Genomic DNA, 20,821 nt, shown 5'->3' on the forward strand with positions numbered 1-20,821 from the left:
CACTTCACAGATGAGCCATATGAATTTCTCCTTGCTCATTTATCTGCTACTGAGCCCTTCTAGACTTTCTAGCAGCTTAGAGCCATCACTGCTACTTAAAACACTTCAGTCGACCAACCGAGCTCAGACCTTGTATGTTTTGTTGCTACTGCAGTCGGTGGTGATATTTGACCTTTGTTCTTCGTCAGAGTGGATACAGATATTTATTCCCTCTCTTTTTCCAGAGCTCTCCACACTACACCCCTCAGGAAGTGACACCTCTGTGATGTCCAATCATCAGCTGTCTCTCTGATGATGATGATGGCGGAGTTGTCACAGCAACCGTTTCCTGGGGCAACGGGCGCTGTGGGGAACTCAGAAGATGTTGATGAGCGAGAACAAAGTACCTGGGGTTTGCAGATTAGAGGGAGGGGATGAGTGCGGATGTCGTCACCTCATTAGATGCAGCGAAGAGTTGGCCGTTAAATATCACCAATGACCTTCCTCATAATCGTGTCTCTTTACATCACTGCTTTCAACAGGGCTCTGGTGGTGCATCTCAGTTAAATGATTTCCTTTTGATGGCTATTTTTGTGCCATTGTTAGAGCCAGACCTCAAATAAATCACAAACTCTTACAAAGTGTGCGTACTGGTCACATATGAAAGGCATTTGTCTCTTTGCGGCATGGTAGCTCTGTGATGGACTTAATATATCAAAGAGCTCAACTGCAACTAGCTCCCGTCCCTAGTAACAGCATGGAGACCACAGCCACCTTCCCACTCTCCATTTCCTTCAAGGAACAGAAAAAAGCTTTTTTGCCTCTGTGGTTGTGCCCACATTTGCGTGCATAAATATAAACCCCCGATCAAATGCTTTTATAGAGTGTCTATGTATGTGCACAGAGAACAGATCCTCAAGCTAACATCAGAGGAAGGCACTCATAAAAACAGACACACTCACAAAAAGACGACTGTGAGCAAGTCTCTAAAAACATGCTCACGCGTACAACATAATGCATGTCATATCTCCTCTCTTGCCTCAGTTCTGATGGAATAGATGCAGGTAGGTTGTTTTGATGACTGTCAGGTTAAAGTGAGAATGCTGCTGGTTATACACACCTTCCGCAGGGTTAGACACTCAGACACTATTTTCTGACAGCCCACAACCCATAATATATTGTCATTACATGTCTATTTTCAGCTCTGTATAACTGGTGTGACACAGCTATATTTAGCGTGCAGCAGAGCCAACGTGTAAACCCAAACTTGTCCAAGTCTTCAAGTAGGTGAGATCATTAGCGTGGCATCTTGGAGTGTCAGTGCCAGAGGTTTATTCCTGAGCATGGCTTCTGGCCTAGGTATATAAATGGCATGATGTACTGTGATGTAGTTATTGTAGCTTAATAGTATACAGCAGAAAATCCTGTCAGAGGTCACCTTTTCTTTTCTTTAAGCAAACCAAAATAGATGTTAATTCCTGTTTTTAACTTTAGTGTGTGACTTCTGTAATTAAGTGTAATGTCTGTATGATGTATGTAGCTACTGTACGAGGGAGCTATTGATCCGTCTATCTAAATGTTGGTTTATTCCTAATATTCAAGTCTTTGTTAAGAGTTAATAGGCAATAAGGCTTTTATAAATCCTTATAAGATGTTTATTTACATTATTATCTGTTAACAGGACTATGCAAGTCTCTGTAAAAGCATCAAAATGTATTCTTTTATGTATAAACACAACAAATCCTTGTTAACAGTTTATCACCAAATTACAAATGCTGAATTCATATCACTGTTTATCATGTCATAACAGGTTAACAGTACTTTTAGCAGCTACTGGATCTAATGTAACATCAATGCCGTCATGAATGTAATAAATGCTTTACTAAATGGACTACAGTGATACAATTATTTTCAACATATAGTTATACTATCGTAATTACAAATATTTTGTAAATAAACTATAAAAGTGTTCATGGTTATATAAATTAACACTTAAACAGTCTTATTAACACATTACACATCTTATAAGGACTAACATATAAAGGCCTTATTACTTTTTTGCTGAAAAATATCTGAGTATCTGAATTTCTGCATAATAAATCTGAACATTTACTTAAAGAGTACTTATATATTTAAGAGAGAAGACAGTAGTTTGGCAGATACTACTTGTATGAGATTACAAAAAAACTTTAATTAAATTAATATGTAGTATATATCTACTAAATGAGGTGGAAATAAACATTCCCTCAATAACTCTGGCTTGTCACCATGTGCAAACACCCTGTGAGAATGTGTGTTTTCATTGAGTGATTTCAGCATAAGTAGAGTGCATCTCTAAATTCAGCTGTAAGTACAATGTGCAGACCTTTGGGTCCTGATGTTCAGCCTGTGGTGAACTCTGTCTTAAAAGGAAGAGGAAGGTAAATCATACTGACAATCCCAGCAGGCTTTGGTTGTCCGTGCCTCTGGTAAACTTTCACTGACCATGAAAATGACACAGTAGCACTATATCAACCCAAATGCGAGTCACACAGCATCTCCACCTGCCACAGGGAAAATGTTTCCTGATACCACCTGTTGATTTAAGATCATCCCAACTGCTGTGACCATCACAGCAGCTAGGCAGACAACTACAATCAACAAGACAGACACACAGGTATACAGGAAAGAGCTGAAGGAGCTGGGGACTGGGGGCAGGTATGGGTCTCTGGGGGACAGACACTCAGGAGGGAAATAGACAAATATACACACACGAACGCATACACACACAGGATAAGGGGGTTAGGAGGTAAATACCAGAGCAGGTGAAGGGATGTTTCCTTTGGGGCTGGTGACTATGCTGTTTTTGGTGCTGTTTGTCTGGGGCTGTGCAGGAAAGGAAAGGAGAGGAGAGGAAGGAGACACAACAACAGTGTTAACAACAGTAAGAGGTGAGCTCGTGAGAGTGTGTGTCCATGCAAGCATTTGTGCACACTTGCATGTAGATTTCGTGTATTAACAGGTGTCCTGGTAAACCCACCCTTGAATTAATCAGGACAAACACCTGAGAAAACCTGAGAGAGCTGGTTATAGTTAGGACGAGAATACGACAGGTTGGAATAGTAAATAACTAAATAAATAATTTAAAATCAGCTGTAATTTTGTTTCATTGAAGTAAACCCCCAACCCAGTCTGCCCCAGGGCAGCTGTGACTACAGGTGTAGCTTACCACCACCAGTGTGTGAATGAATAATGGATCAAAAATGTAAAGCGCTTTAGGTGCCTTGAAAAGCTCTATAAAAATCCAATGCATTATTATGATCATTATTATTATTTTTATTATTAAGGATTATGTGCATTTACATTTTTGCTAAATTGACTCTTAAAGGTCCAGTATGTTACAGTAATGCGTAAGGTGCATTACTGCATACAGTGTTTCAGTGTGGATCAGTGTCAATATCCTCTCAACTAAAAAGCTCAGAGAGGACAGACCAAACCTTTCATTTTTGACGGCCACCATAATGGAGAGTGAGTGGATATTCAGATGGTTACAATCTGCCATTTCACTATCAAATGCTACTCAATATAACAATTGCAACAAATATGTCATAAGAATGTTGCATTCAAGTGAAGACAGTAAATACATGAAAAATATTATTTAAAGGTGCTCCCAAGACTAGTGAGCAGGTGTGGACTGCAGTTACGAAGTTGTCGCGGTTGTAAAAGATTACTTACAAAAACATTGACAGTTATTATAGAGTGGTGGCATATAGTGATATAATTGTGTATGTCATGTGGTACTTCTGGTACTATGAATTTCACAGTAATTCAATAGCACCATTTAGTGAAAAAGTATTGTCTTTGTAAGTGGCCTTGGTCAAATGCTCCATTGATGAGCTGACACAGAAGTACAGGGTTGTTAAGGTTTTTCTAATAAAATGATGATGTGCATTTAATCCAGTATTCCAATACTCCAGTTTACTGAATGAAACCAAGTCCTACTGATAACAGCTAAATGTAGCCATTTGACAAAAACATCAAGTATCTGTGTAAAGTGGTAAAGCCACTGCCTCCAAAACAAGAAGAAAAAGAAATGAGTAAAAACAAGGAGAGGAGAAAATAAGAGGAGGGTAGAAGAGGAGAGAGGAAACAAGGCAAACCAAGGAGAGCAACTCATAAACATTGTCACGCAAGATCAGAGACACATAACGCATACATACAAAAACACCATGAAAATAAAAGCTGGTGTAAGCTGACAATAAGCTGACATATGAGCATTTCACAGAGACATACAGTGCACTCCAACACCCAATGTTCAGACAAACCCTCACACTCAAGCACACACCAAATCAAGCAAATACATTATCAGCCAACACACCCCTGCCTCTACTGAGAAGCAGTAAGAAATTCCTTATTGAAACAACAGTTAGTGGGTGAACTGTCTGTAGTATCCACTAAGGATTTAAGAAATGTGTCACAGGTCTTTGTGCGAGGGAAACTCCTTGATGCACATATCCTTGATGTTTACCCAGGAACTCAGATGATGATAGATGCCCTTTTCCAGTGATGAAGACAGTGTTTACATGCAAGGCAAAAAAAAATGTACAACCAATTTGTCACAGAAAATATCAGAGGTCAACAGGCCTGATGAGATCACACCTTCACAAACCAAGAACAACATAGGAAAAAGCAGGTATAAATATTCATGGGTGATTTCCCAGGTTGGAGAGGAAAAGCAGCTGTACGGAGAATGAAGAGGGAGAGGACACAAGACTGAAATAAAAGGGATATGCCAGGTCAGGTCAGGTCAGGTCAGTTCTTTTCAGACTTTAAGGGTCTAATTAAAATAAAAAAAAAAAAAATTAAAAAAAAAAAAAATATATATATATAATAATAATAATAATAATAATAATAATATATACACTGTTGCCCATAAAGTTGGAATAAAATATTTTCACCTCTTCTCATGAAATGATTGTGACAATGTGATTTATTCCTAACAGATAGTGTAACTGAGACTCTGCATGTAATCATTGCACCTGGTCTTTGGTGATTATTGATGTGTATAAATAGGAATAAAAAGAGGAATGTGTCTGAAAACTAAATTATTTCAACTTTATGGGCAACAATGTACATATAACAAGAAACTGATTCCCTAAAAATGTGTTTATTCTGTTTACAGCTGTAGTATACAAAGACCTAAAGTTACACTTGTGTTTGAAAGTTCAGTTGTTACTCCAAGTCATTTATGTTCACTGCTCTGTAACTGTACTTCCATTTAACTTGTTTTTTACTGCATTTGCCTAAACACATCAGATTATTCTTCAGTCAATGTCTGTAGCTTCGGCCTGGATTTGAAGTTTTACATTTTCACTGAAGCCAACTGCAGACTTCACTGCACATGTTGACTACACAATTCCCTACAGAGTGGTATTCCAAAAACAAGGTGCTCCTGCTGGTCTTAACATGTAAAACATATCAGTTCTCGTGCACCCGGGTATTATTCCAAGGAGGTGCTGACATGACACTTGATAGCTGCTTGAATAAAAAATGCTTCATAAATTTAGCATCACTCTTGTAGATTAATACTCTGCTGAAATGAAAGAGATCCGACTTTAATGTGAAGTAGGAAAACAAAGGAAAACATAAGTAAGTGCAACTGGATGGGATGACAAGAGGAGAGAAAGTAAAAAAAGGAATGACTGGGGCAAATACGTAAATAGCATGCTCACCATGTACTGGACAGTAGAGCTGGACTTGCGTTTCTGTCCCCAGGATGGATGGGTTTTTTGACAGACGGATGGAATTTAGTGAAAAGGGGGAGAAAAGAAAAAGTAACTAATGACAACAAGTGAATGCGCTGGTACCAAAAATAACAGAGAGTCTTGTCAGTGAGAACCAAAACACTTTCCTGGCACCTCAGGTTTCAATCCTTAATAAGAACAGGATCACACTTGGACACAGAAGAAGAATGACGAGTGCTTCTCCCACAGAAATAAGATTTTTGAAGAGTTATTGCAAAAGTAAGGATGAGCAAACGGATAAAAGAAGCATTAGAAGTGGAAATCATCAAGGAGAGGAGGAAAAAATAAGGTTGTGTGCACAGAGTTCTGCCAAATTAGGAACATCTGGGCCGAGAAGGTGCAAGGAGGAAACACAAGAGCAGAGCAGGACAAAAATATAAAATGTATTGTCCAAGAGATCATATTCAGTTCATTACACTGACTTTTTAAAGAACTGGTAAAGTTGTGGTAACTTTTCAAAAGCAAACAGGAAAGCCAGAGTGTTTGTTATCAATAAATTATTACTGCATGAAGAGTTGAATGGAGAAGTGGTTTTGCGTAGTTGCTGGCAGTGTGAAAGGCTGACACATTACATAGTACCAGAGAGGCTGCCTGTTCGCATTGAGCAGGTGCTACAGTAGAAAACGTCAGGTGCCATTATGCATTAATGAACCAGAGGAAGAAATAGAAGGAGCAGAGGCTGATGAGAGGAGGTCTGGGTCACTGAGACAACAAAAGGATACGTGGAGAGAAGATATTAAAAAAAAACAACTGAGAAACAAGAGAAGAGGGAGGACAGTAGAGGAGCAGGGACAGCAGCAAACGAATAAGTCGCCTTTGGAAATGGTTTGGGGCGAGTGTGTAGGGAGCCTGTTGCTAAGCGATGAGCGCGCCGCAGTGGAAGTAAGCGTCTATTTCTGTCGTCTGAGTTTCCAGGGTCCAGACTGGCAGCTATTCCTGGAACGGGAGTCACATTCCCTGCTGAACTGACTGAGCAGGGAGAAAGGGGAGGGAGCCTGTATACATACACACACACACACACACACACACACGCACACACACACACACACGCACACACACACACACAGCTGCACATGTACATTCACGAACCACACACACTCCACATCCAGGCGTGCTCACACATGTTCTTTCTTTTTGGAAACAAACATGATGTATATACACACACCTGTATGCCCACATATACTGTCACATCACTCAAGCACCTGCCATGATGTACAGTACAATGCTGTGGGGGGACAAAAAAAAATAACACTTTGCATCTACATGACATTCTAAGCTTTGTCAGACAAAATCACACATGCACTCTGCACACACAGACACATTTATGGAAGCCGTGTGTGGGATGTGTTACTGCAGTGTGTGTATGTGTGAGCGAGGGATGGTGCGAGATCTTCATTAAAGGATGAACAGGAATGTGGGGTTAAAGACCAGATGGGGTGAGCAGGAAGATGAAGCATTCAAAGAGGAAGAAGAGGCAAAAATGGAGGGATGAGAGGGAGAGGAAGTGATGAAACACACAAATGGAGATGGCTGACAGATGGTTACATTTAATAATGGAGATGGAGAGGTGGCAATGAGCTGAATAATGCCAAACCAAAATAAAGGATGCTTTCAGAAAGATGTGATACTTGACGCTTAAGCACGAACATGAGACTTGTAGATTAACACATGCACTTCCACACCGCTGAAGAAGACACATGCACACAATACACACTTCAACAGATAAGCATGAGAGTAGGGGTGAGACATTTTTGTGATTTTTTTTTTTTAAATTTAACAGTTTAACAGTTTAAAGCCAAGAAAAAAAGCTGTCTTAATACATACACACTCATTGGAATACAGAACATTCAGAAGGAGCATACACATTCATTAACAAGGTCAAGAGAGTGAGGCAAAAGGAAGAGACAGTTTAGGAAACAGGCAAAGAAAGCAGCAAAGAGGAAAAAAAGATGCAGAAAATGCAGCTCAGGAAAACAACCCTCAAGGAGAGAAGAAAAGAGAGGAGGAAGAAATGTGGGAGGAAGATGTGTGATGACCCTTACCTTGACATCTGCCTTTTTGTTGAGCAAAGTCTTGGCTGCTGCAACGACAAGCACATGGGAAATTGGAAGTCAGAGGTGGAGATGCGCAGAAACAGTGGAGTAGAGAAGCACTGACTGTGACATTCAGTCTGTTTTTAATGATTCAAAATATATATATCACCTTTAATCCATACATATGAATGCTGAGTCTAGGAAGGTCTGACCATAAAAACACTTTTTTTTTTAAATTTTAATCATACTGAAAATATCTTTCTGCAAAGCAATGGTAAAAGTACAAGGGCGCTTCAGCACTCTTCTTATAAAGCAGCACTGTGACTCTACAAGCTACAAGCTGCACCTCCAAAAATCATTCATACTAGAAATGGAGATGGGCAACTGATCAGACTATTACTCATTAAGCACAACACAATTTTAACTCTTTCTTCACATAAAAGCTACATGTCATGACACTAGGTACAGTCCCCAGAAAAAATTATTAGACCACCCCTTGTTTTCTCCAATTTCTTGTTCATTTTTACAACTAAAGGTTTATTTGGACAAATACAATGATAACTACAAAAATAGCTCATAAGAGTTTAATTTCAGAGCTGATATCTAGCCATTTTCCATGGTTTTCTTGATAATAACCAAAATCACTTAAGTTCTTACATCAATTGCTATGGCAATGTACTACCAAAAACAGTGCTTTAGGCATTCCATGTTTTTTTCTGTCTTTTTTAGTCACATGATACACACAGGAGTTAGTACTTGATTGCGTCACCATTGTTTTGATGACTTTTGATGGTCTAATAATTTTTTCTGCAACATTATACTATGAAATAACTGGGGAATTTTTGATTAATTTAGACCCATGGGCAGCTTATGTTAAGTCTCCCAGACAACACAGTTCTAAAGCTCTGGTAGTTCGTATTAGTGCCCTGTACCCCTGTCAAACAGTTATGTCCATCTGGGCTCTTGTAACATGTATGTAATGAATAGAATGAAAACCCTCTAGGAATTCAACAGTATAAGATGAAGTACATTTCTGCAAAAATAATTCCACTGAATAATTTCCAGTAACATTTTATCTTCACTTAAATATTATTTTTACACAGGAGTAGTGTTGAATAATGTCCAAAAAGAATGTTTTTACAGAACATTCTGAAAAGTAGCAGCTTATTGTTGAGACTTAGTGAATGTTTATCCCAAATCTTGCCCTAAGAAGTAAGGCGTAAGATATAATGTTCACAAAAATAGGAAAAAAAACAGAAAACCCAAAATTTAGGAGGTAAGCACCCTTTCAAGTCCTCTTGTTCAACTCCTCTAATTATGCAATGAAATAATTTGTAAAATAATTGAAAAACTCCTTCTAGAGATTCTGATGCAGACATATTGTAAGGTTTTGTACAGATCAAACAAAATACACTCTAGGCCCCACAGTTAGAACCTATGATTGAATCTGGCTATTTAGTTAGGCCTAGGATTTTTTTCTCACACTACAACCACAGTGCTGCAATTCATGCCTCAACCCTGTATCCATTATCATAAAGATTTTTCCCATCTGTCATGAGAACATCTACACAAAACAATTGCTTTAAGGTTTGCATCCAATGCTTTGTCTTTCAATACAAATGAGTTGTTGTCAGTGAAATAAAAATAACTTCAGATTCATTGTCTTAACATTGATCCGTGTACTATACCGCCATCATGGTTTTGGGGAAGGGAAAAAAAGATGGCTGCCGCACTGAGAAGCCATTGACTAAACCCAACAATAAACCCTGCCTTAAAGGACTCTGTGGGGGCCTTAAGGAGGATTACTCCTCAGTCTGCTCTCTAATGAAGGGTAATGAGCGAGGGGGTGAGGGAGCAGGGTAAGAGAGAAAGAACGATAGTGTACACATAGTTCTCTAATGAGTGTAATACCCATAATCCCTTACAATAGTGGAAATTGTGTGAAGACCGTGGAAGATGGTCTGCGGGGCATTCACCATGAATGCTCTGCTAAAGCATGGAGAGGTGGTCTGATTTCATTTGATCAATGTCCACCCAGAGGGCCCCGAAATAAGAGCCAGGCTCTGATGCTGAGATGGTAAAGACTGCGGGTGTCTCTGTGAGACTGGAGGCAGGATTAACGCACCAAATCAGATGTTGATGCAACTAAATGGGCAAAAGTGGGAGTACTGATTAAAAGGTAATGGCACTAATGGTAGACTACTCTGGAGCTCCCACTACAGACTTACAGGTAGTGATAAGGGCCTCCAAACATGAACTGGTGAAATTGAGGCATTGTCCAAATAATCTAAATGGGAAGGAAACTCCATGTCACACATGATCATAATGTCACAGAATGGACTACATAAAAATGTTCGTATTGTATCAGCTTTCCATAAACTTTTCACCAGTGCTCAAAGAGGTACTAAACTACTAGAGTAAAGCAGACAATAACTGTCTCCAAAATGTAGGAGAGCTGAAGTATAAAGCAGTAAACAGAAACCAAGTAGTATAAGAGCTAAGTACTTTGTTACATTGTACCCATGCTTTTTACAGATGTCTTTTTCCACATATTCTCTTCTCATAACATTTGTTTTACATTGGAATACACTATGAACTTAAAAACAAACAAGGAATTTCAATTAGCTCTCATATCAAGATGTCTTTTATGAAAAGATTTCTAAATTAGGATGCAATTATTATGGTTATACAGTGTCAAATTGCAAAGTTGGACTGAACCTCCTTTTTCTTCTTTAAGACTGGGAGCCACAGCTGTCAGTATATAATTCAGGCCAATCATCTGTAAGTTCAAGTCCCAGAACCCTCCTCTCTCTCTCTCTCTTTCTCACGTAGATGTAATCCTTACTGGGACTTTAAGGGGCTGAGTGCAATTTCAGACTAATCAGATGCAATCACATCAGCAGCCAGCCGTATTACATAAAACACTATTTCTGGCAGTCTGATATTCTTCTTCTTTCCCTCTGCCTCTCCCTCCATTATTTCTTCCTCTCTCTGAACACTAACTGCGCAGAATGTCTTACTTCAGCTACTTCTGAATTCCATGAATATTTACAATGCTATGGTAGTATTTTTTTTTTTTTGAGACAATGCAGGGCAGTTAAGGCCCTGTGATGAGACATACAGTAGTTCAGTCTTTTTAAGTGATCATTGATAGTTAACTTTTTACCGCAGCAAAGGATGAACATGTTCAATACTGTGTATCTGTCATATTGGAAGCAGAATTACACAAGGTCTTTTGGAATGATTTACATGAAACTTGGTGGATGGCATAGGCCAAGGCCAAATCAGATGTAAGTCCTGGACTTTTCTATTTTTCTTCTGTTGGCAGATAGAGCATTTGGTTGACTTACTTTTTTAGTGCATTCTAGTTTCAGATGTTATAGGCTTTCTGAACTGCTTGAAAAGTGAGACAGTGATCAAGAGGGATCTAGGAAAGATAAAGCAATACATCTTTGCCACTCTTTAACCAAGCTTGTTTTTCTGTTTCAGTGATAAAGCACTTCATTCTCTAAGTGTGATTTGTGTTTTCAGCTGCCGAGGAAGTGATAAAGACAGCCTACATAAGAGATGCAGAGTGGCATGAATGTGCATGGTTTATGCTGTTCTTCAGTCTCCTTCCAAAGTCTGGTTGTTACTGAGAAAGAGAAACGGTATCAGAATTGTTGAGATCACTCTTCAATACTCTCCTTTGGCCTGGCAGTAAACAGGAAGTTTGAAAAAAAAAAGAGGAATTTCATAGAAAAAGGATAGGAAGAATGGAAATAATAAGGTGTTTTGTTGGTCTTTTTTTCCAAACACAAATTTGGTGCTAAAAGGGTAAATGCAAAAACATGGCAAAATGGGTCTTCTATACAATTCTGTACCAAGTTGTTTAAACAATGGCTTGGATTCCAATGATGAAGCGGAAACCTCTGTGGATACCTGAAAAATCAAAAGGTAGCTTAATTCAAACTGGAGGTGGAGAAGCAAGGGGCACTCCTTACCTTGCCACAAATTACACATGAAGCAAGAAGAGAGAGGAGGAAGAAATTAAAACAAAAGTACCATTGATAAATTTCTACTAATTCACGCAAGATGCACCACTGCATAAGCGCGGCAAGGATGGGCATGGATTCACAGTAAGATTAAGATGTAATAACACAACCAGAAAAGCGCTCTCTGGAAATGGAACACAATGTTTTCATACACACAGCATGACCAGGACACCTACCCAGATGCATTACCCATACACCTGCAAGAGGGCTGGGTAAAGTCTACCGCAAGGTGATTGCACTTGTGTGTTAATATGCAAGATATGGCAAAGCCTCCAGTAAGGCACACTGAGGCTGATAGGGGGAGGCAGCCCACTATAAATATTTGATCGGAGCTGAGTGGAGGCTGAGGGACATAGAGAGGACTGTAGAGTCCCAGTGGGCCATAGAAATAAGGACACTGCCACTCCCTCCTTGGTTCCATACTAGATTGTCATGTACCCAGAACACAGTACGTTGAGCTAAGATATATTTCCAAGTATTTTATGAGAAGTTATCCAACCAAGGCAGAAACTTATAAAAACAAATCAATACCTGACATACATTTGATTTGAGGCAAAATAAGGCCACAATGAGATCCCAGTGTTACTCTGTGTAAATACTCACTGTGTAAATAATAGACTAAATAAACTAACACCTGCAAATTAATTTGAGTAAAAGGTCATACATTGCTTAATTCTGCTTTAAACTCAAAGTATTTAGATAGTATACTGCGCCTTCATTTTGATTTCTAAAAGAGTATGAAGTTTATAATGAAGGTTACATAGATGTTTACAGATCATCAGTGATGTTGGGAAGGTTACTTTTGAAATGGAACAGGTTACAAATTACTAGTTACCCTGTTAAAAATGTAGTAAGTCATGTAAAATTTTTACTTAGATAAAGTAATGTAGCACTGAGTTACTGGTACTTTTGGATTAGTTTTCTAATGACTGCTTTAAACCAGGAAAAACCTGAAATGTCCTAAAAACATAAGTTCAAATCTGCTCTGTTGAGTAATGTTTGAGGTTTCTAGTCAAAATCTAATTTAATTTCCAGCCCTGAAAGCTGTTCTTGTGAATTAAATGTTAAATATTAAATGAATTAAATATTCTTATGAATATGACTTCCTATATTGTTTGATTGGCTGTTACATTCTAGACATAAGCTTTTTACAAAAAAAAAAAAAAAGAGTAACTACCAATTTTATAACTACCAGTTGAGCATAGAATTAATGCAAGAAGGCCATGAAGTCAAGTTCAGCCCACAATTCAGTAGATCACTGACAGCAGCTGATTGCAATGCCAGGTTGGATCACATGACTCTATTCTGCACATCCTATTGGCTGATCTCATGCAGGGTGCCATATGTGAACTACTATGATATTACTAATATTGTGCCACCATGCTCTTCTTCTCATTTTTCATTCTGTATCTAAGTTAAAGGAGTCATATTTTGCTAAACCCACTTTTATTAGTCTTTGGTACATTTATTTGTTTATTTGGACCCTAATAGTTCAAAAAGTTTGAATTTGAACCTTCCAGGTGCTGCAAAGCTATCTTTATATTCATTTTGGCAAAAATCGAGTGGATTTCTACAACCCATTTCAATTCCTGCTTATTTTGTTACGCTTTATAACTAGTTACATCATGACAATTGCACATATAAGGTCAAGACTTCCGATGAACATTTCTCCAAGTACGCCATAACTGTTTATCAGCAGCAGCAGTTGTAGTAAATACTGAAAATATGTCCAAACTTCAAGCCAGTTACCTAAAATGTTCAGTTGTTGGTTGTATTAACGAACAAAAGTGGCTGAACAGGACAAAAAGCACGGTCAACAACCTGCAGGGGGCGGGGCGTGAAGTGACTCGTGCATTTAAAGGGCCAGCACTGAAAACAACCTTTCTAGTGTCATTACTCAGAAATAGGGTTGAAGATGGATCTGTGGAGTTGAATTAATGAAGAATTCAGACACAAGCATAGCATTTACAGTTTATGAAGACCACAGGGAAATGTTTTAAATGCATAATTCCATTTAAAAAAAGCAAAATATCACTCCTTTAATGCCATGTTGGCACTAAAGCCTGCCCTGACATCCATGTATGTAATGTTCACAGAAGACATGGAAGCCGGGTACTTCCTGCTTAGACTTTCCATGGCTGCAAAGAAGGACGAGGAGCTCCCAGAACAGAGCCATGCCAAAGTACATTTTTCTGTTTAATTTCTTTATCTTCTTACATGTAGTTACTACCACCACTGACCTTTAGCAGTGAACTGCCTTGTGAGTATTCTGCATTACTTATTCCAAATTTTAAGATATATACCGTGCATGTGAACTACATGAGCGCTTCAGCACAAACTTTAAATGTTAATTTCTTGTATTGAGGTTATGTTTCTGAAAACCAGCCCAGCCTTGCATCTTCTACAGTGTTCACCATGCATCAAATCCTCGTGTTGCAGCGCATGCACTTGTCCAGTGCCCCATGCAGCATTCATGGACAGCTCTTGGGCATTTCCGTCCTTAAAGTGACAGGGGTGAACTTTCCAGTGTCATTGTCAGACAGAGAAAAGAAGAGATAGGGAAAGAGGAGTAAAGGTAACAGAGAAATATGAAGTTATTGCAGAAAGTGACAGTGATTCAAGTGGATTTCCAGAGAAACATAAGGTGACATGAGAATGTGACCAGACAGGTAGAAATGACAGACTATAGGGAAAAGGAAAGGATGGAATGACAATGTGATGAAGGTGAGGAGGGAGGTGATGAGGAAAAAAAGAGAAGAGCAGATACAGGACAGATGTGTGGCTGGGCTGAGGTCATGCTCTGTAGCTGGATCTGGAGATGAGGATGATAGGATGTACTTAGGTCACTGGTAATTGCAGAGCACTGATGGCACAGTGGCCTGTCAGATCTCAGACAGGAAGTGCCGGATGCGTTACTATGGAAAAAGACAGCAATAGCTGGGTTTCCATCCAAGTCTTTTACATATTATGAAGCCTCAAATTACACTCACTAAATGTCCATTTATGTATTTCTGATTCGAAGTGGAAAGCAGTTTTTCTCAGTCATTAGATACCACATAAGCTAATGATGGAGCCACATTTGCCAAGGCTTGAAATGATTATTTAATCTTGTTGGTAAGACATCTGTCTGTCTCATGCATGGCATCTGTCATGCTTTGCCAATTACATACAATTAAAGACCCCCTTCAGTCACGTTGCCTTAAAACGTACTGCAAATACTCTGAAAAGTTAAATAACCATAAATGAACATCATCTTCTCTATTCTCACTGAAAAAAATAACTTTTCATGATGTTCTGCCGTCCACTTGAGTTTTCAATATCATTCTTGAAACACTGCAGAAAAGAGTGGCTCAAAAAAGAGTACAGATGACACAATTACTGCAGGCACTTTTGTCCATAAGTCAAATTTTTGGTTAGAACATAGAAATCTTTTCTTTTCAGTAAATGAATGTGGGAAATCCCTGAGAGTGCCAAACTCTGCAGAGACATCTTTCTGCGCAGTGAAAATCAAAGATTACAATCAAACAACTGAATTTTTGAGAAGGAATTTCTTGGAAAGGACTTTAAATTATTTCTTTCTTTGATTAAAATATAAAATATAGTCAAAATCCTTCTAAGATGCCTCACTTCAGCTGATAGAACAACATCTATTTGCTGTAGTGTAACAATGTTGTATAAAAAACAAACATTTTAGACAGTTACTGTAGATGGAAACCTCTAATGCTACTGATGAGTTAATGAGAAATATATGTTGCAATGAGGTCAGCCATCATGCTCTGAGCTCCCATGCTGAGAAGGGAGAAAGTGAAAGGGAGAGAAATATTATGGAAGGAAAAGAAATGAAAGAAGAGTAAAAGACAGGAGGACAGAGAAGGGTAAAGGAGGTGGGGGTGGCATGCCCTGGTGAGCCACCATGCTACCTTGTTCCACCAGCCCTGCGGTGGTGCCGGCGGCTGCAGCCACAGCTGCTGCGGCCGCAGTGACAGAGGCTGGAGCGGTGGTCTGCCTACTGCCCACTGTTAACGAGTCCAATACCCAGTCACACATGGGAGAAAGAGCATTACAAGACGGAACAAAGGAAGAAGACAGAGATCGATAAGGAACAGTGTGTTAAGATGAAGGAGTAGTGGCAGTAGTGACATTTAGAAAAAGAGCAAGAAGGAAATGAGGTCAAAGAGCCAGGAAAGTGACAAGAGGGAATAAGTCAGAAATACAGCAAGTAGTGGATGAGGAAAAAGAAAAAACACGTAAGACACAAAAAGTACAGAGCTCAATAATTGTAAAAAGGGGAAGTGTTCATATACACTGAGACTGAATATATAGCTTCGAGAAAAAAACAAAAACAAAACAGCCTTACATGAATCTCCCCAGGTCATCAGAGAAAAAATGTCACAAAGGGACAAATGTAACTTTGCATGAGAGACTCTTTGATGTTTATGATTACACGTTGTGGTTATGAATCCCTGAAAATTACATTATTGTTAGGGTGCTGATGATGATGAAGATGAAGACAGAATTTAGTCAGTGTTAGTGAATTTTAGTTTTGCAGCTCCCAGGAAAGTCTGCAGTGCACTACTGTCTTGCTTTCTGCCTCAAATCCTTGTAACCTACAACATCCCACACAACAATGTAAAGTATCACCGTATATGGGGCTTCTGTGTCAGAAAGGACACTGATCACTAGTCTGTTTAATGCATGACTGATTAGATATAATGATGAAATAGTAAGTCTTTGTGCAAAGCCTGGAGGTTGGCTGTTGTGTTGATAATATGTAATAAGTTACAGCTTATACAGCATTATGTCCTCAAGGTTTTTTGGTTTCTTCTCATTCTCTGCCTGACTCATTCGTCTGATGACCTCATACGTCCAATGAAGTACTATTTCTTAAGGAGAGGGAAAAAAAGAGAAAGGGTTTTTGAGTGTTGGCACAGTCATGCCATACACCTAGGTCAGTATGCATCTGTGTGTGGGTGAGTTACACCTGAGACGTTGTGTAGTAGTAGATATTCAGACCATTTCCTATTGCAAAGCTTGCAGCATCCAAACGATTACTGTGAGTCATGTTGACTAAAGCAGCATGCTTGCACAGACACATGAACATTGCTCCAGTAGACACAAACATCTTCATATACGGAATAAACATACTGTACATGAATACAGACACTGTGTTTCTCATTTCATTAGAGGGAATCATTATTGGATTCATCCAAGCTTGACTGTACAAAATCTGACTTTTGCTGGATGCTCAAAAGTAAGATCTTTTAACATCATTGAGCTGTTATTTCACTGACCACAACAATTCTACCAAATACTCACTTAAAAAAAACTCAACAAAAAACTATGAAGCACTGAATTTTTGGATGCCAGTATTTACAGGACACATGAATAGGAAAGAGTTTCTTGGGTCTCCAAAGCTGTGTTGTGATGTACAAGGTTTTCTGTAACAGCAAACCTTTAAAATCAGCTTCAAACCTTCAAGAAAGAGACCTCTATCACAGAGACATACACAACAACAAAGACAAGTACACAGATACAGACAAATCCACAGCTTGCAATGCAAATTCAGTGTTTCTTTACATGTATCTGGGGCCACATATCAGCAGTTTAAAAACAGAAAGCATCTAAAAACTGGTCTACATTTTAAAGTTTACTTCAAATAGTCTTGTTCTGGGTCACATTAACACCAAAATTATCTCTATATGAAAAATGACAACTCATTTCATCCCACACAATTCAATGGGACCACTCTATGTGGCTCATGTCTTTCCAAACCACAAAGAAAGGCACTGTCTTTGCAAATTAGATTAGTAGAATGGTTTGTAAAGAAAACAGTGCAGTAGTATTGATTAGCTCAAGGCACTGTGTCACAATCTAGACTTACTGCTACCATAATAACTAGGCAGAGTTGTAAAATAATGTCATTGGTGTCTTTAGCATTACTCAGACAGGATTTTCTTAGATTGTATTTCATCTTCTCTCCAGTACTGTAAGTGAAATCAAACACCCCCGCCAATGTAACCACTTGTATTTTATAAAGCAGGGTTGTTTTCAATCTGAACGCCCACATAATTGTAATACTGTGAGCACCACAAGAGCAAATGTGATTATCAAAGTATGGTGTACCTACACAGTACAGACACAGATAATATGAGGAGCAACCAGAGAGGTCATGTCACACATAAGTTGTGTGACAAAAATAACCAAAACTGTAGATCTGCTCTTCAATCATTTAATTAAATCTTATTTTCATTTTATTTTTAGCAAATTGAATATGATTTTTCAAAATTTTAAGTTCATTTAAAAATGCATCTCTTAGATATATGTATATATGGTTAACTGACCCAGTATCAAAACACCTGAATAATCTGAACAAAAATAACTGAAGCACTGAAGATGCACCAAGATGAGATGGAAATGTGACTTTGCTTCTGACAGCATGCTCCATAAAACTTTAGACTAAATGTACTGTATATCCGGTCGAAGTATACATTTCAGATTCCTCATTTGACTGTTTCAACATGTTATTGGTGTTAAAATTCACATGCCACAAATTGGAGGAATGGAACATAAAAACTTTGAAATGATGGCGTAAATGAACATATAAAACCCTAAAACAAACAGAGCAGAGTCTGTGCCCAAAGCTGGAATAAATGTATACAATTAAAGGCTATAATGTCTATACAATGACTTCATTTTTTTTTTACAGTACTTAGCATGCACACAATAATTAATTCATTTAGCATATACTGCATACAGTATATGAACCATTTACAGAGTTATGGTACACTTATCTGATGATATGAATGACAGATCCACTGTTTAAGAGATTCAAGTCATTTGTGCAACACTTACCAGAGAAATTTCGAGAAACCAGCATGGTAGTAAGAATGGCTCCCTGCAAAGAAAACAAAAAAGGACCCCTGCTCAGTTTTGGTTTGGTTCTACACAAAGAATTAATTGATTTTTGTTAAACAGAACAGAAATGTTTCCAAAAAATGAAATTGACTTGGGGGAGAAGATAGATAAACATGAGTGAACAGAACAGAGTAATATATTTTATTTGATATTTGGTGTTCTGGAGACATCATTAAGAAACAGAACTGATTACTTCTTGCATGTTTATTACAATAAATTGAGAATACACCACAGCACTGAAATAGTTGCCAATATATCTACTATCAGAACAGCTGACCAGCTTCCACTTACACAGCTGAGTGTTAAACCTTGCCAGTCGACATTTCTTTTTAAATGTGAAAAGCCAGAGACAATTGGTTCATGCTGATGACATGTTGGTTTAATGGTCCAACATTTGCTCGTGGCCACCTGCGTTTCTGCTTCCAGTTCCCCATGTGCTGGTATTTGAGCCATGCCAAGACTGTCCAAAAGCAGCAGGGTAACAGTGACAAACTCCAATAACTAAGCTGCTGTAGCCACATTGACTGCCAGCAGCGAATCAGTGCAGAAGGGAAACTATGCATAAAGGATAACCGCCTTTTAATATAAACCCTTTGTGGTGGAGGCAGGAGGATAGACTTTAATACATATGCCATCTGCAAGTAACACATGCATTTTATAATTGGGACAATTTAGCTGAGTATTTACCTTTAGCTGTACAGTAAGATTTTATTACAGTAGAAGTGTTAGATGTGCAAGAGGGCACATATGAAAACAAACCTTGAGTTTTCTCCTGGCATTGAATTTCTTCAGGCACTCCACAGTCTCCTGTCTGTGCATCATAGAAGCCACTGTAGATCGTTGCTAGGAGAAGGAAGGAAAAAAATGAGGATGAGAGATTGGGAAGGTTTAGGAAGAGAAAGACGAGAACAGATATCAGTTAATTCAGATTATCTCCTTTCACTGATTCCAACTACTTGCTCATCTGAGTAGAACATTTTTCCCAGTATATATTACTGTCACATATGTGAAAAATAGCTGCTGTGAAATTTCCCTGCAGGAGACACTTACGCAGACCCATGGGTGCTTGAGAGCCTCCTGAGCAGTGATTCTCTTGGCTGGGTTGATGGTCAACATCTGGTTGATCAGATTTTTGGCCTCTGGAGTCACTGTGTCCCACTCTGGGGAAGGGAACTGAAGAGACAATCAGAATCACATTTCATATTCTTCACAAACATCACATTATTCTTCAGGAGGTAGAACACAGATGTGCCAAATTAAAGGAAAATGGAAAGCGATACACATTTGCAGCAAAAATAATGTTGGTGTAAAATTTTAGAGGAAGCTGGCTGACTGTCAAGTCAAATCAAGAATGTGCAGCTAAGTAACATTTTGAAAAAATCCATTTTCACAAGGGACTGGAGTGATTGGAATATTAATTAGATGTTATTTTCTCATGTATTGTTAAATCATGTTTTAAATTCTGTACAGATTCCCAAAACACTGTATTGATTTGAGAGATGACTGTTTGTATTGTGTTTAAAGCAGCAGTAGTTGGTAGTTATTTGGCATCAAGGGGCTAAAATTATCTTTCAGCATATTGTAATTTAAGTGGTCAGACAGGACTCTGGACACACCGCTGAAAAACTACAGTGATGCAGATTTAGTTGGGAGGTTCAATACATAACTGACATCTGCAACTACAAATGCCTCAAACACTGTTTGGATTAGTCAGTCATGACTCTGCCGCTCTACTCGGTGGCTCAACAAAGAAGCATGGAAAACTAAGATAGCTTAATGTCACCTATATTTATATTTAGTCTTTTTAATCGGACAGAGAGGAGAAAGCTGCAGAAGGATTTGTGTATTTTTCAACTGTTGGACATTACAGGGACTATGATAATTACAAATCTCACTGTTCTTTTGCTTTAAAAAGTCAGATTTTCAAATCAGATTTTATGCACAAATGTGGTTACCTAAAATTAGACTCGCAACATATCATATATTATTGCAATATACTAAGTCGTATCCCTGCATCATGATACATATCATATTGCCAGATTCTTGACGATACTCAAACCTATTACCTACAAATCAC

The 20,821-nt window shown here is 38.5% G+C and overlaps 1 protein-coding gene across 13 annotated transcripts in view; it reads right to left on the reverse strand.

Moving 5' to 3' along the window:
* Positions 1-20,821, reverse strand: part of camk2b1 (calcium/calmodulin-dependent protein kinase (CaM kinase) II beta 1) — an 82,028-nt gene that overhangs the window by 17,656 nt on the left and 43,551 nt on the right. For 2 of the 13 annotated variants that reach the window (XM_030144310.1, XM_030144311.1), the window contains exons 10-15: positions 19,795-19,917; positions 19,504-19,587; positions 18,682-18,724; positions 7,805-7,842; positions 5,691-5,723; positions 2,776-2,844 (exon numbers count right to left, since the gene is read on the reverse strand). In XM_030144310.1, coding sequence (XP_030000170.1) covers positions 2,776-2,844; positions 5,691-5,723; positions 7,805-7,842; positions 18,682-18,724; positions 19,504-19,587; positions 19,795-19,917 — 390 coding nt within the window. Of the gene's footprint in view, positions 1-2,775; positions 2,845-5,690; positions 5,724-7,804; positions 7,843-15,749; positions 15,846-18,681; positions 18,725-19,503; positions 19,588-19,794; positions 19,918-20,821 lie in introns of all 13 variants that reach the window. The other 11 variants (XM_030144317.1, XM_030144314.1, XM_030144319.1 and 8 more) reach the window with 8 other exon arrangements.

Source organism: Sphaeramia orbicularis, chromosome 9 (genome assembly GCF_902148855.1).
Source record: "Sphaeramia orbicularis chromosome 9, fSphaOr1.1, whole genome shotgun sequence".
In the NCBI taxonomy this organism is placed as follows: Eukaryota; Metazoa; Chordata; class Actinopteri; order Kurtiformes; family Apogonidae; genus Sphaeramia; species Sphaeramia orbicularis.